The 25,318-nt window shown below is 44.8% G+C and overlaps 1 protein-coding gene across 1 annotated transcript; it reads left to right on the top strand.

Annotated features, from left to right (window-relative positions):
• The first annotated feature begins 1,400 nt into the window (after nucleotides 1-1,400).
• Nucleotides 1,401-16,288, top strand: RNF114 (ring finger protein 114). Its single transcript, XM_004370252.2, has 6 exons — nucleotides 1,401-1,552; nucleotides 7,538-7,688; nucleotides 9,205-9,311; nucleotides 9,685-9,799; nucleotides 13,013-13,120; nucleotides 14,446-16,288. The coding sequence occupies exons 1-6, from the start codon at nucleotides 1,407-1,409 to the stop codon at nucleotides 14,509-14,511; spliced, it is 693 nt and encodes a 230-aa protein (XP_004370309.1). The 5' UTR covers nucleotides 1,401-1,406; the 3' UTR covers nucleotides 14,512-16,288.
• The last annotated feature ends 9,030 nt before the right edge of the window (nucleotides 16,289-25,318 follow it).

Below are 25,318 nucleotides of genomic sequence, written 5' to 3'. Positions count from 1 at the left end.
GTGAGTACAATTAAGTGTTCTGGAATTCCCATTCTTCACAATGTTCATAATTAGTTATGATCCACACAGTCAAATGCCTTTGCATAGTCAATAAAACACAGGTAAACATCTTTCTGGTATTCTCTGCTTTCAGCCAAGATCCATCTGACATCAGCAATGATATCCCTCATTCCACATCCTCTTCTGAATCCGGCTTGAAGTTCTAGCAGTGCCCTATCAATGTACTGCTGTAACTGTTTTTGAATTATTTCCAGCATGATGTTCCTGGCATGTGATATTAATGATATTGTTTGATAATTTCCACATTCTGTTGGATCATCTTTCTTTGGAATGGGCACGTTTATGGATCTCTTGCAGTCAATTGGCCAGGATTGCTGTCTTCCAAATTTCTTGCCATAGACGAGTGAGCTTCCAGCGCTGCATCCTTTTGTTGAAACATCTCAATTGGTATTCTGTCAATTCATAGAGCCTTGGTTTTCCTCCAGTGTCTGCAGTGCAACTTGGACTTCTTCCTTCACTACTATTGGCTCTTGATCATAAGCTACCTCCTGAAATGGCTGAACGTCAACCAATTCTTTTTGGTACAGTGACTCTGTATATTCCTTCCATCTTCTTTTGACGCTTCCTGCGTCATTCAATGTTTTGCCCATAGAATCCTTCAATATGCAACTTGAGCTTGAATTTTTTCTTCAGTTCTTTCAGCTTGAGAAATTCTAGAGATGTTCTTCCCTTTCGGTTTTCTAACTCCAGGTCTTTACGTATTTCATTATGATACTTTTTCTCCTTGAGCCACCCTTTGAAATCTGTTCAGCTCTTTTACTTCATTTCTTCCATTTGCTTTAGCTACTCCACATTCAAGAGCAAATTTCAGAGTCTCTTCTGACATCCATTTTGGTGCCAGCCTAACTTTAACATCTCTCTCATGATGGCTAATCTCCCTTTTTAGCGGCAACAGTATCCAGCTGGAATTAATAATATTGTTTTGTTTTCATTGTATTTATTTTTATAGTTCCCATCTATAAACAAGTGATATCGGTATTCTATTTGCAGGGCAAAAGTGATATCAGATTTCTCTTTAAAGATTTGAAGAGAAATATTAAGTAATAGTACAGCCGGTGCTGAGTGATTTAAATGTGCCAAACAGCGGGACACACAGAAAGTCCGTCCCAATCCGACCAGCCTCCGGATCTGGCTTCCACATTTTCTCCGTCTCCCCACCCCTCCCAGGAGCTAGGAGGCATAGTTCACCACAAGCCCCGCCCCAGCCGGCCTTACGGCCGACAGACCCGCCCCGAAGGGCCCGGACCTCCCCAAGCCCTGCCCTCGCGCGTTCGGGTCCCGCCTCGACCCCGCCCCCTGGCCTTCTCCTTCTCGGCCGCCGTTGCGCGGCATTCAGTGGCAGCAAGATGGCGGCGCAGCAGCAAGCTGTTGAGGGGGACGCGCAATTGGCGGGGCCCGCGGCGGCGGCGGAAGTCGACCCTCTGGGCCGCTTTACGTGTCCTGTGTGCTTGGAGGTGTACGAGAAGCCGGTGCAGGTTCCCTGCGGACACGTGTAAGCGGCGGGCCCGGGCCTGGTCGTGGGACCCCTGACTAGGTGGGGGATGAAGGCGAGGGGCGAGGCCCCGACGGGAAGCGTCTCGGGGCGAGAGCACTGGCTAGAGAGGCTTCTCCCCGGGGACCTCCGGGGCCCCTACAACGCCTGCGGAAGTTGCGGGGCGCTGTTCTTCCCCTGCTCACCTCCAGGTATCCAGCCCCACTGCCCGCCTTAGTAGGACAGCAGCTGCTGTCTCTTGAGCGCCTACTGGGTTCCAGGCGGCCTCTCAGGCTCCTTCCCTCACATGATAGTGGATTCGCATCCTGTTAGGGGCTAGGTAGGCTCTAAAGTCCTTTCTCGGAGTACCAAAGTTTCTCTTGAATATTCCATATACATCGCCTCTAGACTACATAGAGTACGTTTGGCGTTGCGCATCTAACTCTGCCAAGTATTTCTACTGTGCACTAAAGTTGGAGAAATGCTGAGCTAGACAGAAGAGCAAAAGGGAAGTCTTTATGCAAATCTGGCCAGTCTGCCCGTGCTGTGAAAGAGGACTGCGGGAAGCAGATAGGGCTTGTTATTATTTCTCCTTAATTGTGTGTGTGTTTGGGGGGGGTTTCGTTCTATTTTAAGCCTCCATAACCTGGATACTGTTAATCGACTGGTTATGATGATTCAAAGAGATAATATGTGAAAATATCCAATACAGGTCCGGGGCTGTGGTAGGTGCTTTGAGGTTAGGTGGATTTGACTCCAAGCCTTGCTCCATCAGACACACAAACACACCTAAACTGATAGAATTGTAGAAAACGAGGCCACCTGTTTCTTGCCACTCAGAGTTGACATCTCCTCCGTGGCTTCCCTCAGTGTTGATCATGGCCATCACCTCGGCATTGGTCTTGGGACCCTTTTACTGGTCACTGGACGCAGAAGACACCTGCTGGGCCTCAAGGGCAATCTTATTTGTAAGCAATTCTTCAAGGGAAGAGTTGGCAGCCACTTTCCAGGTGACAGGACTGAGCCTCACTTAGGTCAGGCTTACCATTGCCTAACTCTGTACAGCTGGACTGTAATTGTCTGTTTTGCCAGCTTAGAGAACAGTGCTTAGCATCTGGCGAGGGCTCCCCCAGCCACACTGACTGTTTTTCACTTCTTCAAGTACGCTAAACTCTGCCGCCTCGGGCTGTAACTGGTTGCATAACAGTTTGTCTGGAACTCTTCTGCCCCATCCATTACCTCTCTCTGCCACTACCCCATATCCTTCTCTGCCTTGAAGCGTCATTTTAATCACCTGTGCCTGATCACCAACCCCATCTAAATTAACACCTTCTTTTCTTCTGGAACTTTATTTCTCTTTCCTTGCACAGAGCAAAACTGAGGGATCATGAGAGCAGTGACCGTATCTGTTTTGGCCCTCACTGTATCCCCAGAGTCTGAGCATCTGTCTGCCAATCTTACATTCAACTGACTGGAACATTTGTATGCCCACTATGAGGAGCATAGTAAGAAACAGATGATTCTGCCCTCAGAGTTCACAGTCCAGTGAATTGATCCTAAATAAGTACTAACAAATGTTCACACTGTTGTAAAAATCAGTTGTGCAATGGGAGGATATTCTAGAGACTAAACCTTTAGGGCGTGGGGAGGTGATCAGGGAAAGAACAAACTAAGAAATTAGTGGTGGAAGTAAGCTTCATGAGTGTTAAAGTGGGGTCTGGGTAGCTTTCTCAATGAGTCTTCTTATTCTTGGATCAGCCCTCCTTATTCTCAGGTTTATCTCCTGTGGGATTAATTCAGTGGATTTCATTTATTGTTAACATCTGTGAAGAGGTGTGACCCAGCACAGTTCACCAACTGAAGAGCAGCAAAATTTGAGGTTTCCTTGAGCCAGTGAACCTTTCCTAGGTCAGAGGGCAAGGGGCAGTACTGGGATTCAAAACCTGGCTCTTGTATACTTGGCGTCCTAGCTCCATGTGCTCAGCGCTGATTGAAGATAGATGGAAGAACCTGTGTGAGAGTAGCAGTGGTCTCCCTCAGTTCCAGCCAGTGCTGCTTTCTCCTCTTCCTGGTTGATTTTTGTTAAGTTTGTGCTGGGAAACTTGATCATGGTTGCAGCTGTGGCTGGAGCATTGGATTTTTATAAAACTTTATTTCAAGCCCTGAATGACTGCATTTTTCTCCAGCTTAGTGAAATGCAGCTAGTGAAGGGCAGGTGAGCTGGGTGCCCAAGAGAAGAGGATTTTCTGAATAGCACTGTGACAGAAATGGTGGCCTGTCTGGAAGGCTGAACTAGAAGAAGGCCTGTGAATAGGAAATGGAAACGGAAAGCCAGCTGAAGGTGCAAGGACAGTTTACAGACATGTTATTGGGCATGACTTAGGCACAGAGTGGCTCAGGAACTTTTCAACAGTGTGTGCTAGAGGGGGAACTTGGAACTGCTTTGTTAGCTACATGCTGGGTTTGGTTTCCTTGTGCTCTCTTGGATTACTCTCCTGATCTGCCTTTGAGACAAGGCACAACACATGATAGCTACAAGGTCCTGCCTAACGATCCCACTTCATCACTTACCTTCTCCCCATGGTCTACCACGTCCCAGCCCCAGAGGCCTTCCTGCCTGCCTTTTGGACACCCCTTTGTGTTGGGTGTCATCTCTGGAAGTCTTTGTGTCCAGATCTGTGTGGCTCTCTCATAACTTCAGGTCTCAGTTCAGATGTCACCTAAAGAGGTTTTCAATGCTCACCCCAGCTAATCTCTTTGCCTTGTTTTATACCCTTCATTTACTTACTCAGTATCTATAATTAACATTTATATTTTTCTCCACTCTTATACTCCTGCCAAGAGTATAAGCATCATGAGGACAGGGACTTTGTCTAGTTCACCAGCGTGCCCTCAGTGGTGAATGAATAGACTCCCTTACCAGCTCCCATCCAGGTTGAGAATTTTGCCTAGCAGCATTAACATCTAGCTTAATGACAAAGTGGAAGAAAATTCTTAGAGATGGTAAAAATTAGTGAGGCATGCAGAAGATTACCTTTGGTATATATTCTGAGTTCTTTCCAGCAGATTCTGCTATCCTGTCATAAATCTATCATGTTGAATAAGTTGGCTAAGCAGCCAGGGTGTTTCCATGCCTTAGTATACATTCTTTCTGCATACCTTCTCAGTATCGCCACCTGCCTGGGCACTCAGGGTAGAGAGTCAGTCATCTCTGACTGTCTTAGTTATCTAGTGTTGCTATAGCAGAAATACCACAAGTAGTTGGCTTTAACAAAGAGAGACTTATTCTCTCATAGTCTAGGAGGCTAGAAGTCTGAATTCAGGGTGTCGGCTCTGGTTCCAGGGGAATGCTTTCTCTCTCTGTCGGCTCTGGAGGAAGGTCCTTGTCATCAATTTTCCCCATTCGAGGAGCTTCTCAGCACAGGGACCCCAGGTCCAAAGGATGCGCTATTCTTCTGGCTCTTGTTTCTTGGTGGTATAAGGTCTCCATGTCTCTGTTTGCTTCTTTCTTTTTTTTTTTTTATATTTCATTGTACTTCAGGTGAAGGCTTACAGAACAAATAGTTTCTCATGAAACAGTAGTACACATGTTGTTTTATGACATTGGTTAACAACCCCCCAACATATTAACCCTTAAACTTCTCAACCTTTTTTTTTTCGGTGAAAATACACATAGCCAAAGATACACCATTTCAAAATTTCTACATGCACAGTTCAGTGACATTGACTTCGCTCTTCGAATTGTGCTGTTATTCTCACCTAAGATGAAGGCTTACAGAACAAAATAGTTTCTCATTTAACAGTTACTACAAATGTTGCCCTATGACAATGGTTAACAATCTCACAACACATCAACAATATCCTTACTCAACCTTGGGTTCCCTATCACCAGCTTCCTTGTCCCCTTCTGCCATCTGGCCCTTGTCACTGGACTCCTGTACCTCGTTAGTCTCATCTGGTTTTACGGGGCTGTCCACTCCCAGGCTGAACAGTGAACCTCGGAGGTAGCTTCACCACTGTTGCTTCTTTCTTTTATATCTCAAAAGAGATTGGCTGAAGACAGAATCTAGTCTTGTAGATTGAGTCCTGCCTCATTAACATAACTGCCAGTAATCCAATCTTATCAATATCATAGAGATAGGATTTACAACACATAGAAAAACCACATCAGATGACAAAATGGTAGACAATCACACAGTACTGGGAATCATGGCCTAGCCAAATTGATACACATATTTTTGGAGGACACAGTTCAATCCATGACACTGACTTCCCCTGACTTTCCGTCTTTCCTTTTCCAATTCAGTAAGTTGCCAGATCTTTCCTTCTCCAAATTCAGTGAGTTGCCAGGTCCTCATGATTATGCCTCTGAATCATTTCTTGAATTCATTATCTGTTGCCTCCGTCAAGCCCTCATGGTCCCTTGCCTTTAGCCATCTGTTTGGTTTCTACCTGAAGCCTCTTCTTATCTCCCATCACCTAAAAAGAAACAAACAAAACCATGTTGTCCGTGATACCACCAGAGTCATTTTTCTAAAACTTGGATTTGCTCTTGTTGATACTAGCTTTAAACCTCTGGCTCCCTACTGCTTATGAGGAAAAGTCTGTTAGATTTTTATTTCCTTAGATGTTTTGTGAGTGTTTAAGCCTGAGGGCCTGGAATATTCTTCCCTTCCTCTACCAGCTGAACTCTTCCTTTTTAAGGCTGATCGTGGATGCTGGCTCTGAACTCTGATCAGCTCTGACCTTCTCCAGTCACAACTGGTTACTCTTGCCTTTGTGTTCTCATAGCACTTTGCATTCACCTCTGAGGATAGCAGCACCTATTTACTGTGCATTTCATATGTGCTAGACACTATACTGTCTCCTATACATCCAACAAATCCTAGAGGTAGGTACTGCCATATCCATTTCATAGAGGAGAAAACAGAGTTTCAGGGAACCCTGCCAAGATCCCTCAGTGATAGGGACTAAGGTTTGAAATTTCACTGTTACCTCAAGACCCAAACTAAACCAAACCCGTTGCTGTTGAGTCAATTCCAACTCATAGTGACCCTGTAGAATAGAGTAGAACTGCCCCATAGGGTTTCCAAGGCTGTAATCTTTATGAGAGCAGACTGCCACATCTTTCTGCCATGGAGTAGCTTGTGGGTTCAAACTGCCAGCCTTCTGGTTAGCAGCCAAGTGGCTAACCACTGCACCACCAGGGCTCCTTGTGTTATCTCAACCATAATTCAGATGCATCATTATTATGGTTGAGGTAACACAATAAAATTTCAGCCTTAGTCCCTACCACTGAGGGATCCTGGTAAGGTTCCCTGAAACTATTTTCTTCTCTGTGAAATGGACATAGTAGTACCTATCTTTAGGATTTTCTGGGAGAATATATAGCAGACATTTGAATTGTGGTGTTGATAAAGAATATTGAATATACCAGGGACTGCCAGAAGAACGAACAAATCTGTCTTGGAAGAAGTACAGCCAGGATGCTCCTTAGAAATGAGGATGGTGAGACATTGTCTCATGTACTTTGGACATGTTATCAGGAGGGACCAGTCCCTGGAGAAGGACATCATGCTTGGTAAAGTAGAGGGTCAGTGGAAAAGAAGACCCTCAACGAGATGGATTGACAGCAGCGGCTGCAACAGTGGGCGCAAACATAGCAACGATCGTGAGGATGACGCAGGACTGGGCAGTTTTGTTGTACATAGGGTCACTGTGGGTCAGAACTGACTCGGTGGCGCCTACCACCGCCAACAACCTCAACCATAACGCTTTCACCATGTATCACCATAATGTGTGTTTGTTTCTGTTGCTGGACTTGTGTGATCTTTGCAGTCTCCCCTCTCCCAATTTCTGACTTAGGAGTGCTCAGTATTCAAATCGAGAGTAGGGAGCAAGTTGTTTGTAATCTGTTATTCATTGATATCTTCTTAAAAGTTTATCCATTTTTGTTGTCTTGTCTCCACGATGCATGACGGCAGTTCTCTGTATGTCTTGTTCTAGCTTTTGCTCTGCATGCCTGCAGGAATGTCTGAAGCCGAAGAAACCTGTCTGTGGGGTATGTCGCAGCGCTCTGGCCCCTGGCGTCCGAGCCGTGGAGCTCGAGCGGCAGATTGAGAGCACAGAGACATCTTGCCATGGCTGCTGTAAAAATGTATGTGGAAGTAAGATGGAAGCGTCAGTGTTTTTCTGTGATGAGATTGGGTAAACACTGAGCTGTTATGGGGTAAATGTGGCACCATTTCTGAAGCTAGAGCATGAATAGGTGACTGAACGGCACCCGTGCATGGCTGATTATCTGTGGTGATGGCTGTGCCATTTCATTTTGAGACTTTTCCTGGTTTTATAATCATTACAGTGTTGTTAATTTCATGTAATGCAAAGTTATAAAATAACGTATGCTTGTTCCCCACTCCACTTTTCCACTTTAAAAATAGTTCAGTTTAGAAGCCTGCCTAACATTTTCTGTTTTTGACAAATACAAATATAGAGTTTTTGCAAACACAAATGTAGGATTTGTACAAAATTGGATCATACTATAATATGTACTGCCACAGCTTGATTTTTTTCATTTAATGACTTACTGGATAGCCTTGCATGTCAGTTTCATTACTTTTATTGCTTGTTTCCTCCCATAGTATGGATATACCTTAATAGCGCCTTTCTTTCAGCATGGCTTAGCACTGGGTGTGCACAGTGGGTGATTACAGTTCTGAATAGGGCTATTTCCCAGCCCTGTTAGTTGGGAGCTCCTTGGTTGGCAGCTTAAAGTCATCAAGTTCTTTAGATGGAGGTAAGACAGGAAGAATCATGATAAGCCAGAGCTCAAATAGTAGAGCTTTTTTTTTTTTTTTTTCCTGGTGGTTTCCTTTTTAATTTAGAAACTGAAGATATTGAAATAAAGTTTCCTATTACTTATATCTTTCTTCATGCATGCTAAAAAGGTAGGGCTTTTTTTTGGTATGCTTTTGATTTTCTTTTTAAAAAGATTAGTAAATTGTTTTGTGGGTATACCTCCAAAAATGTTTTTCTGCCCCCCGATTCTCCTCTTTCTTCTTTCCTTACACTTTTCTTTCTTTTTAGAATGCCTGTAATAAAAGTAGTCTCATCTGGGTTTGATTCTCTGTTTCCAACTTATTGTTGCAAAGCCTAGATTTTACAGGGAAGGTAGAATTCAGATTTGGGTTTTTTTTTTAAAAGATTGTCTATCACAATTTGGCAATTAATACCTTAGCTGGGCTTAGTACTAGCTTTTATCCCTTTTGCTTAAATGATTACTTTTCTCTGCTGCACAGATGTGCAAGAATGTGGTTCTTGGCTTCCTGTAAGGAGACTAGTTTAAATGCTAGTGTAGAAAACTTAAACTTCACTGGATTTGGAATGTGTCTGTGAGCAGAGAGCATATCATGAACAAAGCAAGTCTCTAGGAGAGTTACTTTATTTTAGAGTGGAAAAAGATGTCCTGATCTGGTTGAGTAAAATATCAGCCCTGGTAGTTAATAGAAATTCTGTAACTAACACTCAGGGTTTCAGCCCCATCAGCACAGCCAGGGGTCTGGTGAGATGGTTTGCCAGGGTGGCATAGGCCTAGTTTTCATCTTGCCCTTGCTTTGAGGCTATGTTGGACCTGGTACAAGATCCTAACTAACTTGTAGCATCTGATTCCTTAGTTCTTCCTATCCAAGATCCGGGCCCACGTGGCTACCTGTTCCAAATACCAGAATTACATCATGGAAGGTGTGAAAGCCACCACTAAGGATGCATCTCTTCAGCCAAGGTATGAGACTCACTCATTCCCTTAGGTGGACGTCTTCCTTTGCTGCAAAGACCTTGGACACTTTGCATGTTCAGGGGTTTACATAGATGTGTGAGTTTGGGAAAGTAGTGAAGGTATAATTGTCATGCTGACTATAGCTGATCGAAGTTGTGTTTTTAAGTCGGGGGGCTGTCTCTACATTGTTTACTTCAAATGTTAGCTGTGCCATTAAGTTATGTTCAAAACACTTGATCTGATTGTGACATGGTAAACAGAATCCTTGTCATGGTACATTCAGTGAGTTTTGCCCCATTTTGACGTGTACAATGGTTGAAGTTATGTGGAAAGGTACTCATGGAAGTTTTTTTCTTTTTTCCTGCCTTTCATCTTCTAGGAATATCCCAAACCGTTATACTTTTCCTTGCCCTTATTGTCCTGAGAAGAACTTTGATCAGGAAGGACTTGTGGAACACTGCAGATTATTCCATAGCACAGATACCAAGTCTGTGGTAAGAGTAACTTTCTTTTTTTTAACTTTGTATTATGAAAAAAGTCCAGCTTAAAGAAAAATGGCAAGATTAGTACAGTGATCTTCTATACGCCTATATACCCTTCACCTAGGTTTACAAATTAGACAGTCACAAAGAATTGATTATTTTCACTCAGAAATAATTAAATCGGCCTCGTCATTTGACAGCAATGGTCCTCCATCTAGTACATCTTTATTGCATGGATAACTGAAACTTCTGTGAGCAGATGCCAACCTGGAATTGGTCTCTGAGGGCTGCTGTAACAAAGTACCACAAATTGGGTGGCTTAGAAGAACAGAATTTTACTATCTCAGAGTTCTGGAGGCTGGGTGTCCGAGATCAGGGTGTTGGTGTTGATTGCTTCTGAGCCTTTGAGGGAGAATCCGTTCCATGCCTCTCTCCCAGCTTCTGGTAGCTCCAGGCGTGTTTTGCCTTGCAGCTGCAGCATCACCTGCTGTCCGTCCTTCGTTTGTCTCCCTGTCTCTCTGTATCCTCTCCTCTTCTGTGAGGACCAGTCATGTAGGACTGGGACCCACTCTTCTCCAGTATGAACTCACGGTAACCTAACTGATAACATCTTCAGAGGCCTTATTTCCAGAGCCACGGTCACAGCTTCAGGGGTTAGGACTTCAGCGTATATTTTTGGGGACACAGTTCAATCTGTAACAGTCATTATACTTGCTATTTTACTTTGCCTTGTGATTCCAGAATGGCTGGAATCAGTACATATTCTTTGACTGCACTAGGTATGTTCTATGAAAAATACCCTAAAGCTCAGTTTCGAACTCCACGAGGTTTTAGTTATGGATCTTAATCACTAATTACTGATTGAGAGAGCAAGTGTGCGTAGACAACAGACACACAAACAGCACCCATCTACCCCCACTACCCATTTTCAGTGTTAAAGTTAGCTAGGAGGCCTCAACTGTATTGGTAATTATGAAGAGTAAAATAGAACATTCAAGAAAAATAGAGGTGATCCAGTTCAGTTCCTACCATCACTTCCCCAGCCTTCACTTTTAGGAGTGATTAAGCGCAGAAACCAGTGTACCATTCAAGTTAAGTGGATTGCACTCCTTAGAGACTTAGTTAGTAGCAGAACCATACTGGAACCCAGTTCTCATGGCTCCTAAACCAGTTCTTTTTTCACTACACCAGCAATGGCCTTCCTTGAATGCTCATTAGCATTTGAGTAGTGCTATGTGGAGCCCTAGTGACACAGTGGTTAAAGTGCTTGGCTGCTAACCAAAAGGTCGGTAGTTCGAATCTACCAGCCGCTCCTTGGAGACCTTAACGGACAGTTCTGCTCTGTCCTGTAGGGTTGCTATAAGTTGGAATCGACTCGACGGCAACGGGTTTTATATGGATATTTATAATTGAATAATTGAAATACTAAGTTATATGGATAAATATGAAATCCTGTGATCCAAAAACATTTCTAGCTTTCTGGATGTCCTTCATGAGATTTGTGTATGTCCCACTTTAATGCAAATGAAGCACATTCTACATTTTATAGCCAATTTTTTTTCACATCTGTTCCACATCAAAGTATATGTAGATTTGCTTCCTTTTTTTTTTAATTTTATTGTCATGAAAAGATAACAAAACGTTTGCCAATTCAGTATTGTTTACATGTACAATTCGTGAGATTGATTACGTTCGTGTTGTGTAGCTACCACCACTGTCCGTTTCCAAAGTATTCCACCACCATTAACAGAAACTCACTGCCTCATCTGCTTTTTTTAATGGCTCCACAGTTTTTCATTACACAGCTGTACCACTATTTTACTGGTTCTTTAATGGTGGACGTTGAGCGTATCCCCAGACATTGATGTCAGAAAATTTGATTAAGGACTGGCTGTTAAATGCTATTAATAAATTATTGTTGATTGTTAGGTGTGATAATGGAACTGTGTTTATATAGGGAAGTATCCATCTTTAGGACTGTACTAAAACGCTTCAGGGTGAAATGTCTTATTTTAAAATGCTTTTTTTTTTTTTGCAGAAATCAGTATGACAGACATAAATCTAGGTGTTGGGTTTAAAAGATAGTTTATTCAACTATTGCCTACTTTTCTGTATGCTTGATATTTTCCATAATAAAATTGTAAATGTTACCATAAATTTTTACATATGTTTGCCTATGTTTATGTATGTCATAAAGTCAAGTCTTTGGTGTGGATTAATTTGATCGAAGGTTACGTGCCCTCATGATTTTGATTAACATTACTAAACTACTCTGTGGTTTCTGGTACTACAACTAAATTCTCTTCCCCTGCCTTGGCTTCCGGAAATCCTTGATTAGTGCCTGTTGAAACCTCTTCTTCAGCCCTTTGTCCTCTGCTGTAGCTCCTTCCTTCTGTAGAACTCCTCAACTCTCGGTGTTTCAGCCATTCCTTTGGAAGCCCCTCCTTCTCGGCCTGGAGTCCTGGCCTGTGTTTTAGCTCCACAGCTGCAGCTCTTCACTCAGAGAATCTTCTGCCAGCTCAGATTCATCTCTTGCCAACTCTTTTGTCATCATATCTTCCTTGCAAATGGGATGTGGGGTTCCATCTCCAAACCGGAGCATTTCTGCCCCACCTTGGCTCCTCCCTGTTCACCTCCACAAATTTTCCCTTCTAGCCGGACTAGTCATCTGGCTTCTTCCTCTGGTACTGCTTCCTGGCCTGTTCTCCACACTGCTTCTCCCCTGGAGCACGCTTTTGTCTTCTCTTTGCTTTTCCAGATACCTCCCAGCCTTTAAAGCCCAAATCAGCCTTTTGTATGAAGCCTTTCCAGCCTTATTGCCCTCATCTGAGCATTTACTTCATCAGATTAGCGCATAAGGCCCTGCTTTACCTCCTTGGGACATCTGTCATCTGGTTATTTACTTTTCTTTGTAGTTTTGGGTCATCTTGTATACTGGGTTAGAAGGCCTTGTTCTGTTCCCCTGACACACTTTTCTGACCACAGTAGGGGATCAGAAAAAGGGTGGCATCATGGTGTAAGCTTTATCCACCCCCAAGTGTCATTTGACTCGAGTAGGAGACACATAGTGTTTCTGGGACGCTGATGTGCACGTGAAGGAGTGACCAGGCCCCGGCTGGTCTCTCAGGAAAGCTGTCCTGGAAGAAAGGAGGCCAGACACAGGCCACAGAGGGCTGCTATCAGCCTGTATATCGACTTCCTAAGACCTTGCTTCTTTGTTGAAAGGTTTGTCCGATATGTGCCTCGATGCCCTGGGGAGACCCCAACTACCGCAGCGCCAACTTCATAGAGCACATCCAGCGCCGGCACCAGTTTTCTTACGACACTTTTGTGGTGAGTCTGGAGCCTGGGCTCTGCTCTCTCCCCTGGGGAACAGCACCGTTCCCTCGCTTCACTTAGGCCCCACTGTTGAACTTTGTCACCTGATATAACGGGCTCCTAGTCCCTGGAACGGCAGCTGTGTGGGCTCTACTTGTGAGCCAGGTGGGTGGCCAGAGCCTCGTGTGTTTTGGTATGTGAGATGAACTGGTTGGTCATCTAGACCAACCCTCCTCACCCCCTGCCCCCAAATATTGCCCACTTTTGGTAGGTATAGTTCTGCCTGTTACATAACCTAGTTCGGTTATATGTATATCTTAAGCTCAAATGCCCATGGGAACCGCAAGTAATGGAAGTGGTCCTCGTGAGGACTGACAAGCTGGAGAGTAGGTGGCTCACTGAGGGAGCGAGGGAGCGGTGAGGGGAGCTGCCGCCACCTCCAGTGCATGGTTGTCGGGTGGAAATCCAGGCAGTCTTGCCAGTCTCCTTCCCCACGCGCCCCTTCTCCAAGAGGCTGGAAATGCAGGATTTCGTATGAAGTGTCGCAGACTTTGTTTTTTTAATACTTCAGGTCAAACAAAACACATCCACAGGCCAAACTGGTCGTCAGGTTTCCACCCTCCCCTGGAGCTGGGTGGTGTGGAGCGGTGTGCTGTTGTCCTGGCGCTCCAGTGGTAGATCAGTTTGTCCGGCTGCCTGAAGGGAACCTTTTCTTTATTTCAGGACCTGAGAAGGAAAGTCCAGATCTTTCCTAAGTTGTCATAAAGAGTATTTATTCTGAGTCTAACAGTGCCTGAAATTCAGGCTTCAGAGTAACTGTGCTTTCTGTTAATGCTGTAAAGATGAATAGAATTCCTAAAAATGCCCAAGTAGATAATTTTGTCTCATTAAAGTGTCACTGCAGTTTCTCTTGTACATTATGATCGTAAAAACCCTGTTTGGTGCTGGGCACTGAAGCCACCTGTATAGAAATGACACTCAGCCAGCTGCATTTATGCAGATGTTTGGCTTCCCCTGCTGATGAACTGCATTAAAACGTGGCGAGCACTTGGTCTGTGCCAGCCTCTTTTCTAAGTGTCTTACTTGTGCTGTGTGGTCCTCACAGTCTCCATATGAGGGAGGCATCTGTGTGCTCATCGTAAGGATAAAGCAGCAGAGGCACAGAGAGGTTAAGTCATTTGCCCAGAGTTACACAGCTAGCATAGCAAACAGTGGGGCTGGAATCTGGTCCTGGGCAGCACCCTTCAAAGCCCATCCCTAGACGGCCCCGCCTCTGCTACTGAAGGCAAGTCTTTGCTGCTGCGAACAGTTACAGCACCTGAGTGTCTGTTTTGCCACAGGATTATGATGTTGATGAAGAGGACATGATGAATCAGGTGTTGCAGCGCTCCATCATGGACCAGTGAGCAGTCTCTGCTATGCGTCTCCCATTCCAGAGCTTCCACGTGAAACTTTGGACTCATACACCTTCAATGTACAACAGACCTGGAAGTGAGCTGTGGCATTAAGGACAGGGCCCTTTTGACAGGGGAAGTAAGGGCCCTAGGTCAGAGCCCCTCTTTCCTCTGGGCTCTTACCAAAGCTGTCTTTCCCTCCTGTTAACCTTGTTTGTCGCACAGTCTAGTCTTAATGGTCCTTATAACCCTCAGCTGCCTCCTGGAGCTGCTGCCCCCTCTTCTGGAAGAGAAACCAGCCTCTCCCCCGCCACCTGCTTTTGTTTCACACTTGTCCCTCCAGTCCAGCGTTCATCTCTCAGGTCCTCCGAGCCAGCCAGGACCTTTTCTGGGTCATGAATAGCACAAATGAGACAAGCGTCTCCTTGTCCCTGAGGTGGTGAGCTCTGGCAGCCATGCGTCTGGGCAGTGATGAAGCTTCCGGTGTGCCGTGCCACTTCCCGTTAGTTGTCATTGGCAACAGCTGCCAGAGGCTTGGCAGTGCTGTTGGGTCTGATACTGGAAAGTTTGATTAGAGATATTTTCCTCCTCCTCCTGCACACCTTTAGTGTTAACTGGTTCAGTCTTAAATGCCTGCATGGTGCCTTTTTAGGATAAGGCATAACCATATATTTTTAGTAAAAGTAAGTGTTTCTAGGTTAAGAAAGTTAAAACCCATATATCCATAAATGGGGAGGAGGGTCAGCTAAGAGAGGTGGGAGGGTCATAGCTTTTTGGTTCTGATTTTCAAACTAATGAGCTATTCTCATATGACCGAGTCAGGTTTACCTCTTTATTTGGGGGTTTGCTTACAGTCTTGTCCTTGAAACATGAAAAGGAGTCCAGAATAAGAGGGAAGAGACAGGGCTTCAGCAGATACTGGTTCTTTTATCTTCTGTTTGGTGATTTACATTAAACTGAGCATTGTTTTTCTATCACAGATGGTTTCCTTGTGAACCTGGTTTCAGTGTGTAAATCGGTGTGTGAAAACTTTCCCTCCAAATTCAGAGAGAGGTTATAGGCAATCTAATATCACACCCTCTTGCCTCTTGCGACAAGACAGACTGTTCATAACGGAGGCACATCTCATGATGAGCAGTTGTTGATAAAAGCTGTCTACAAGAAACTTGCTTTGGTAACAAGCCTGAAGTTCAGGATAGTTCATGAATATTAATAAATATAAGGCTGAAATACTTGTCAGCCTCCTTCTGTAGGGGCGGAATCTTCTGGGCAACCAAAAGGCATATGAAATTAGGTCCTTTTTTTTTCATGTCACACATCTCTAGTCTGAATGTGGAGATGTTTCTTGCCAGCAGCCAAGCTTGCAAGTAACAGAAGTGCTTTGGCCTTTAGTCTGCTGCTGCAGGCCTCCCTACCGGCCAGTGAAGAGCTGCAGGTGCCCGGCAACCAGCGAAGACTGGCCGTCTGAGGCAGTAACTTTGTAATACGCTGTTGCTTGGGAGGGCCTCAGCATTAAGGTCAGCTTCTTCACTGTAGTTTCTGGAGAATGTTCACTCAGGCCTCCAAAAGTTGAGATCCTCTCTGTAAAGTCTGGAGGGGAATTGGACAGAACCTTTGTTTGAGGGACCTGATCAGAGCACATCCATCTTGGTGGTGGTTCAGAGAAACTTATTTTCTTGTATTAAGTGCACTTCATGTATTTCTAATACGATGACTTTCCAGAAAGTGATATTTGTTATGTTCTGGCTTTTAAAAGGCAAAATAAAAATAAATTTCATAATTTATCCAACTGGTAAGCAGTAATGACTATTTTCATTAAACACCATTTGCTGACGTCTAGGCCCAGGGAACTTCTGGAAGATTGCTGCTCTTTCTAAAGGGAAGGTTCTTGTCTGTCACAGAACAAGGCCAATCTGGCTTCTCACCACACTCTACCAGCTGGGCCTCACTGAGCCGCTGTCCTCTCTGGAAAATGAACACAATCCTGACTTCCCACAGTGGGAAGCTCCAGTGAGGCAAGAGGTGAAAATGCTCCATGACGCAAGGCTGTGGACGTGCAGCTCTAGCTACGTTCTGAGGACGTCGTAGTCAGGGTTCCACAAATTCAGATTTTAGGTCCCGGATAGTGTTAACTGCATTCTGCCACTAGCTGTCTGACACTTTCTGACGCTGTCTCCCTACTATGAAATGGGGACAATAGTTCCTTCCTCATAAGAATGTTAGGATTCCAGGAGTAGCATACACAAAACCTAGCATGGTGCCTGCACCTTGTGGGTCCTTTCTCCATGGGGAACTCAGCTGCTGTGCTTATTCCTGGGCTTCTTCACGTGCGCATCCGGATCCCATAGGAACCTTATGGCCAAACTGAGCTCAGCTTCTCCAGCCTCCTCCACCTGGGCCCCTCCGTCTTCTGTATCATTCCCTTCTGCAGTGGATGGTACCAGAAACCCGGGACTCGTCTTACTCCCCACATCCATGAGGCTACCTTGGCCTAAATGTCACTGGAGCGTGGGGCTCTGGTTACAAGTCAGAAAGTCACAGTCTGTGCCTCTGTTTCCTCAATGTGTAACACACTGGGGCTGTTCTTGAAACACCTTGTCATACCAAAATAGATCAGGAAAATGACATTTAAAAACTAAGACCTGAATGAAATGGGGAGACAAGCCAAGTGAATGTATGGTAAGAACATTCTAGCAGAGGGAACCAAGTTCAAAGGCACTAAGGTGGGAGCACATGTGTTACCTTTGAGACACTGCAGCAAGGAGATGGCCAGGCTGGAGAGAACTAGAGGGGACTGTGGAAGGCTGGTCATACAGGGTCAGCCAGGTCACTGTAAGGACTTGGATGAAATGGGAGCATTGGAGGGTTCTGAGTGATGTGAATCCTGGCAGTGTGTGGAGAAAGTTGCAGGGAGAGAGACCAGGGAGGTGGCTGCTCGGTAATCCAGGCAAAGGTGATGGTGGCTTGGAACCAGGTGGTAGTAATGGGAGTGTTGAAGTGGTCCAGTTTGGTCAGGTACTTCTCGGAGAGGTGTGAGACAGGAGTCGAGAATGTCTGCTAGGTTTGGGGCCTGAACAACTGAGTGAATGGAGATGTCTTTCTGAGGTGGAAGAAAGACTCCAAGAGGAACAGCTGAGAGGAGAATCAATGGTGTGTTTTGAATGGGTACTGCTGGCTTGGGATAAGACCTCAAGCATGGTACACAGATACAGAAAGTGCCAGCTCTCGAGCAGCTTAAAGAGATTGAAAAAGATGTGCCCTAGAACATGACGTGTGCTATTCTGTGTCAGACGCAAGTGGATAAAACTGTTACCTGAAGTGTATGAGTGCACAGAAGCAACATTTCTACTTTTGTTTTCAAAATATAGGTGGATATTTGAGTATTTCATCTGCAATGATAAAAGCTGTCGCATTCAATTTGGCTGAAAAACTTTAATTCCTTTTTGGAAAAACGGGCGATTTCCTTATAATCAGGCATATGTGGTGTTTACTAAGCATGTATTATGTGCTAGCACTGTGCTAGGCGCTAGGGATTCAAACATTAAACAAACAGATAATTACAAACTGATAACGTGTCCGTGGTAAGAGACCAGTAAATAGTAGCTATTTAATAAATAATAAATTACCTCCTACTTCATAAAGGAGCCCTGATGGCGCAGTGGTTAAGCGCTCGGCTGCCAACTAAAAGGTTGGCTGGTCAAACTCACCCAGAGGCTCCCTGGGAGGAAAGACCTGGCAATCCATTCCCATAAGATTGCAGCCTAGGAAACCCTGTGGGGCAGTTCTGCTCTGTCATAGAGGGTCACTATGAGTCAGAATCAGTTTGACGGCGCACAGTACAACTTCAAGAAGCCAGAAGTCCAAAGGCTTCCAGTAACATCTAGACCGTTCCTCCTTTCCCCACCTGTGCTTTATCCATCTCTACTGTGATAGCTCTTCCAAACAGCATTTGACCTGCTTAATTTCTCCCACCCACTAACCAGTGGCCCATATTTCTCCTCCACATTCACAGCCAAACATCTTGAGCTGATTGTCCTCACTCATTGCATCCATTTCTCTTATTTCCTGGGTTTACTCCTCTGTCTTAGTTATCTAGTGCTGCTACAATAGAAATGCCACAAGTGGATGGCTTTAACAAAGAGAAATTTATTTCCTTACAGTAAAGTAGGCTGAAAGTCCAAATTCAGGTTGTTAGCTCCAGGGGAAGGCTTTCTGTCTCTCGGCCTTCTCATCAGTGTTCCCCTGGACTAGGAGCTTCTCGGCGCAGGGACCCCGGTCCAAAGGATGCGCTCTGCTCCCAGCACTGCTTTCTTGATGGTATGAGGTCCCCCTGTCTCACTGCTCACTTCTGTCTTTTATATCTCGAGAGATTGCCTCAGGATACAATCCAGTCTTGTAGATCAGGTCCTGCCTTACTAACACAACTGCCACCCATCCTCCCTCATTAACATCATAGAGGCAGGTTTGCAACATACAAGAAAATCACACAGTACCAGGAATCATGGCCTAGCCAAATTGATACAATTTTTTGGGGACATAATTCAAACCATGACATCCTCAAACTACTACAACCTATGTTTTTCAAACCACCCCCACCCCCAGCACTAAAACTGATGTTGTCACCAAAGACATGTCACTAAACTAGATACAATAGTCCTTATCCAGCTCAGTCTTCAACATATTTATTGCTCTTGACCCCTCCCTCCTTTTAGACACAGTTGCTTTTGTTGGCTTTCCTGTTGTAACACACCCTGGTTTCTCTTCCTACTTCCCTACCATATGCCTTTTCTGTTTCCTTGTCAGCCTCTTCTGCCTGGTTCCCTTCCCTTAGCTGTTGGAATCCCTCAGGGCTCAGCCCTAGGCTCTTTTTACTCAACCTAAGTCTTCTCCCTGGGCAGACTCACCCACTCACCAGCCACTCTTCTTGGTTTTCACTACCATCCATGTGTTGATGGGTAGATGGACAACTCCAGCCCAGAGAGCTTTCCAGAGTGTCAGGCCCACATAGCCAACTTCCTCACAGACATTTCTGCCAATGACTTGGAGGCACCTCAAGTTCTACATGGCTCCAAATGTACTCATCCTCCACCTGCTTACCACCTCACACCTCACGTTAGGGTTCTCTTCTCTGCACATGGTACCACCATCCTTCCAGTTGCTCAAGAATTCACCTGAGCACTATCTTTAACTCCATATTACCAACTTGTACTGATTTTAGATGAGTTTGTGTTTTCTCACATCCTGTTGCCACCAGCATCTTAAAAACCACCTGAACTATTGGGCAACTTTCCACCTGGCCTCCTGCCAGCACTCTCTAGCATACCTCCAATCTGTCCTCCACAAAGCAGCCAGAAGGATCTCCCAGAAATCCAAGTCTGATCATACCTTCGGTGGCTCCAGATGGCAGTGGGTTTACTAGACTGTAAGTTCCCTGAGGTCAGGGTTCTCATCTGTCTTATTTACCTCTGTAACCCCATTGCTCAGTATTAAGGTTGCCAGATAAAATATAAGACTCCCTCTATGCAGTTAATGTGAGTTTCAGTTAAATGTTCGTGTATAGTTAAGTGTGAGGTGCAGATAAGCCTTGAATAATTTTTCAGTACAAGAACGTTCCAGACATTGCATGGGATATATTTTGGTAAAAATTATTGGTTGTTTATCTGAAATTAAAATTTAACTGGACATTGTATATTTTTATTTGCGAAGTCTGACAACCCTACTAGGTGTGTATTAGCTGAATAAATGTTCTGAGCATCTATATGTGTCAGGCAACTCACAACTTCTCATCAAATCATTATTTGTGCAATTGTTTTAACAGCTGTCTATCCCACTAGAAGTTAAACTCTTGAGGGCAAGGATTGTGTCTGTCTTATGAATCACTGTATCCCCATACTTGGCCCCAAATAGACTCGATTAATATTTCTGGAATTGAGAATAGAACTAAGCGGCAGCCCATGTCCAAGGGTTACTTCATTTCCATGGCGACTGGTCAGTCCCAGAATTAGAGTCTGGTGCGGTGATAAGGAGAGACTAAAGAGGGCACTGCTCTCCCCACCAAGCTCTAGCTGGTCCCGCTGTCCATCACCGTGGGGGGTGAGCCCTCAAACAAGCACAGGAAGCTGGAACTTGGAAGGCAGAGGGGGTGAGACTCAGGTGGGCAGGCCAAGGTGGCTGCAGCCAGGTGGGGACCTGCCCAGCCCTCGATGCAGTCCCTGGATACTGTCGCCTTTATTCCTCTCTTGTTGTCACAGTGTCTTCCGCATCGGGGCTCAGCTGGGCACCCTGAGTATAGGAAGAGCTATGACAATGATAATCCATTTTCATCCCTAGTTCCCAACATGGGGCCTGACCTCAAAAAATTTTGATTAAGTCCTCCTCCTTTAGCCCTGAAAGATGATTAAAACCAGGCACTTGAGCTTACTCCAGGAAGGTCAATGTCACTGAATCCTCTTAACCAGCTCCACAGGAGGGCTACTAATAGCAGGCCCACTACACAGAAGAGGGAGTGGGGGCCAGAGAGGGAGAGTAATGTGCTCAGGCCAGGAAGTGAAGGGGCTTGCTTCCTAATTACAGTTAGAGATGTGATTAGGATCTCAGACTGCCTGGAGTCTCTGATTCCCAGCATCCACACTCATCATGTGACCTTGGAAGAGCCAGTCTAATCTCTTTGTGCCTCAGTTTCTTCATCTGTAATATGGGGTTAATAAAAGTGTCTTCCTCATAGAATTGTGGGAATCTAATGAAATCATTCACATAAAGCATTAGAACAGGGCCTGGCATGAAATAAGTGCTTAATAAATATGAGCTATTAAGACTTGGTGGCACAGTAGTTAAGTGCTTGGCTGCTAACTGAAGAGTTAATGGTTCAAACCTGCCCAGCAGCTTCACAGGAGAAAGACCTGGCAATCAGCTTTTCCGTAAAGATTACAGCCAAGAAAACCCTATGGGACAGTTCTACACTGTCACATGGGGTCACTATGAGTCGGAACAACAAACAACAATGTGACTACTGTTTGTCTCATCCATTTCTGAGACCTCCCAGTGCCTGGCCCGACCCAAGCAGGCCTATGACTAAACACCTCTATTAAGTGAGGTGTTTCCCAAACTTGGCTTGAAGATACGAGTTACCTGGGAGGCACTTGCTAAAAAAATAGATTCTCTTGGAGATTCTGATTCATAGGTCTGGGGCCTGGGAATGTGTATCTTTTTAAAAGAGCCTCAGATAAAATGCCTCCTTAGGCTAGTTTCGGATATCCTTATATAGCATAAGCCAATCTAGTGTTGCAACAAACACATTGTAGCTGGCCTGGGGCAGAATCAGGTGGGCAAGCTCAATGCTTACAGGTTGCAAGACTGAAAGTGGGAAATAGTCCTACCTTTTCTGATTATAAAAAACATCTAGGGTATTTACACAGTCTCAAATTGTCTCCCCACAAATTTACAAAGGAAAATTCGTACCTTGGCAGTGGAGAAGCCTAGCAGACACCATCTGAACCGGGTGGTCAGAGGTTTGTTGTTAGGTTCCTTCGAGTCAGTTCCAACTCATAGCGACCCTACGTACAACAGGATGAAACACTGCCCAGTCCTGCTGTATCCTCACAATCGGTGCTATGTTTGAGCCCATCGTTGCAGCCTCTGTGTCAATCCACCTTGTTGAGGGTCTTCCTCTTTTTCACTGACCCTCTCCAGGAATAGGTCCCTCCTGATAACATGTCCAAAGTATGTGAGAGGAAGTCTTGCCATCCTAGCTTCTAAGGAGCATTCTGGGTGTACTTCTTCCAAGACAGATTGGTTCGTTCTTCTGGCAGTTCATGATATAGTCAATATTCTTCGCCAACACCATAATTCAAACGCATCAATTCTTTTTCGGTCTTCCTTATTCATTGTCCAGCTTTCACATGCCTGTGAGGTTAGAGATAGTACCACCAATTAAGGGACTGACTCCTGATGGGACTCCAAGGACACACCACTTCTGTGGTTCCTAGCCAAAAAGGTACAACCTGAATCAAATCAGAAGGAAATATCAGGCAAACCCAAACTGAGGGGCATTCTACAAAACAGCCCAAACTCTTCCAAAATGTCAAGATCATAAGAAGATGAAGGTTGAGGAACTGTTCCAGATGAAAGGAGACAGAAGAAGTGGTACAACTGCACTGCGTGATGGTGGACTGGATCCTTGATGGGGCAGGTGGGGGACGGGGGTGCCATAAAGTATGTCATTAGGCCAGTCGTCGCCATTTGAGTATGGACTGTGGATTAGATAATAGTATTTTATCAGTATTAGATTTCCTGATTTTGATAATTATACCAAGAACAAGAGAATGTCCTTATTCTTAAGAGACACACAGTGAAGAAGCTTCAGGGTAAGGGTACATGGTATCTCCAACTTACTCTCAAATGGTTCAAAAAAAAAAAGGTCTATATGTGTATAAATATATGTATATATATGTATGTATAAATATATGTATGTGTGCTGGAGATCGATCAATTGATCGATAGAATATGATAAAGCAAATATGTACAATTAAAAAAATTATTAATGTTTCTTATTTTAAAAAAACTAACAGAAAAGACAGGTTGTTGTTGTTGAGTGCTGTCTTAGTCATCTAGTGCTGCTATAGCAGAAATACCACAAGTGGATGGCTTTAACAAACAGAAATTTATTTTCTCACAGTTTAGGAGGCTGGAAGTCCAGATTCAGGGTGCCAGCTCCAGGTGAAGGCTTTGTGTCTCTGTCAGCTCTGGGAGAAGGTCCTTGTTATTAGTCTTCCCCTGGTCTAAGAGCTTCTTAGCACAGAGACCAAAGGAGGAATTCCGCTCCCAGTGCTTCATTCTTGGTGGTAAGGAGGTCTCTCTCCTCTCTGCTTGATTCTCTCTTTTATATCTCAAAAGAGATTGACTCAAGATACAACCTAATCCTGTAGATTGAGTCCTGTCTCATTAACATAACTGCCTCTAATCCTGCCTCATTTACATCATAGAGGTTAGGATTTACAACACACAGGATAATCATATCAGATCACAAAATGGTGGACAACCACACAATACTGGGATTCATGGCCTAGCCAAGTTGACACACATTTTGGGGGGACACAATTCAATCCATAACAGGAGCTATCGAGTTGATTTCAACTCATAGAGACAGAGTAGAACTGCCCCATAGAATTTTCTAGGCTGTAATCTTTACGGGAACAGATCACCAGGATCTTTCTCCCATGGAGCTGCTGGGTGGGTTCGAACCACCAACCTTTTGGTTGGCAGCTAAGTGCTTTAACCACTGTGCCACCAGGACTCCTAGAAGACAGGTAGGGCAGAAAAATACACAGAAAGTGAAAACCACTCTTCATCCCTTCCCCCCTCCCCCCAAGCACCAGGGTGACCATTTCCTCAGTAGTGGCACTCTGACAAAGGGCCCTGGTGGCACAGTGGTTGAGAGCTCAGCTGCTAACCAGCTGCTCCTTGGAAACCCTATGCAGCAGTTCTACCCTGTCTTAATAGCGTCACTATGAGTTGGAATCGACTCAATGGCAATGGGTTTGGTTTGGTTTTGGGGTATTCTGACACATCCCTGAGACACCATAGTTTTGTTGAAACTTAAAGCGGACGAACCCTTTACTGTGTATAACCTGTGTGTTTCACTCCATGATATTTCCGTCAGCATCTTCCCATGCTCCCATTGCTGTTGCCATCGAGTCAATTCCAACTCATACTGACCCTGTAGGACAGAGTAGAACTGCCCCACAGGGTTTCCAAGGCCATAACATCTCCTGCCACATCTTTCTCCCAAGGAGCCACTGGTGGGTTCGAACTGTGAACGTTTTGATTAGCAGCCAAGCTCTTAACCGCTGTGCCGCCAGGGCTCCTTTCCCATGCTAGTGTGGTGGTATTTTTAATGGCTGTATGATACTTCTTGGTCGGGATGGCCCATACTTTCTTTATGGATGGGTATTTAGGTTGTTTCCAGTTTGTTATAGACAGTGCTGGAGTGAGCATCTTTGCCCCCTTGTCTGATTATTTTATACGTAGAGTTTCTGGGTCAAAAGGAGAGAGGTTGAGAGAGGCCGAGACAGTGAGAGAGAGAGAGAGAGACTGAGAGAGATGGAAAGAGACACGCAGAGAGACAGAGTGGGAAAGAGGCAGAGATGGGGACAGACAGAGAAAGAGAGCAAAGTGGAGAGATTGGGAGAGATGAGGGGAGCTGCTGGCCAGGAAGATGAAGAACTTGTTTGAGGCATGGAATCCTGAAGAGTCAGCCCCAAGACTCTGGGTGGGAAAGCTTCATGAGGGCCTAAGCCACTTTTAGAATGCACCCTACAGATACAATTGTAGATGAGGTCAGTTGTACATGCAAGGAATCTCATGGACTATTGTCCCTGGAAGACAAAAGATGGGAAATAACCTAATTGCCTATCAAGAGCTGATAGGAACTAATCTCCAAGTGGGACTGCCAGAGTTAGAAAATAAAAATACAGGACACTTAGTTACAGTTGAATTTCAGCTAAAGTCTAAGTATGTCCCATGCAGTCTTAGGCTAAGAAACTATTTGTTATTTATCTGAAAATCAAATTTAATTGCAGATCCTGTATTTTATCTGGCAACCTTATCTCAAAGATAAGTGAAGGAATTAAGTGAAGTCAGGGTAGGGGTTACTCTTAGGAGGGTGCTGCATGTGCGTGCCTGCAGGGTTTCTGAGGTTCTAGCTCCTGACCTGGGTGGTGGCTACAGATGAGGAAATGTGGCCCAAAGAGGAGAAGAGAGTTACCCAAGGTCACACAGCCAGAAGTAGTTACCCAAGCTCACACAGCCAGAAGCAGTTGGG

The sequence above is a fragment of the Trichechus manatus genome, unplaced genomic scaffold (genome assembly GCF_000243295.1).
Source record: "Trichechus manatus latirostris isolate Lorelei unplaced genomic scaffold, TriManLat1.0 scaffold00008, whole genome shotgun sequence".
Lineage (NCBI taxonomy): Eukaryota > Metazoa > Chordata > Mammalia > Sirenia > Trichechidae > Trichechus > Trichechus manatus.
Note: the sequence above shows the minus strand (reverse complement) of the source record. Positions and strands in the feature narration are given on the sequence as shown.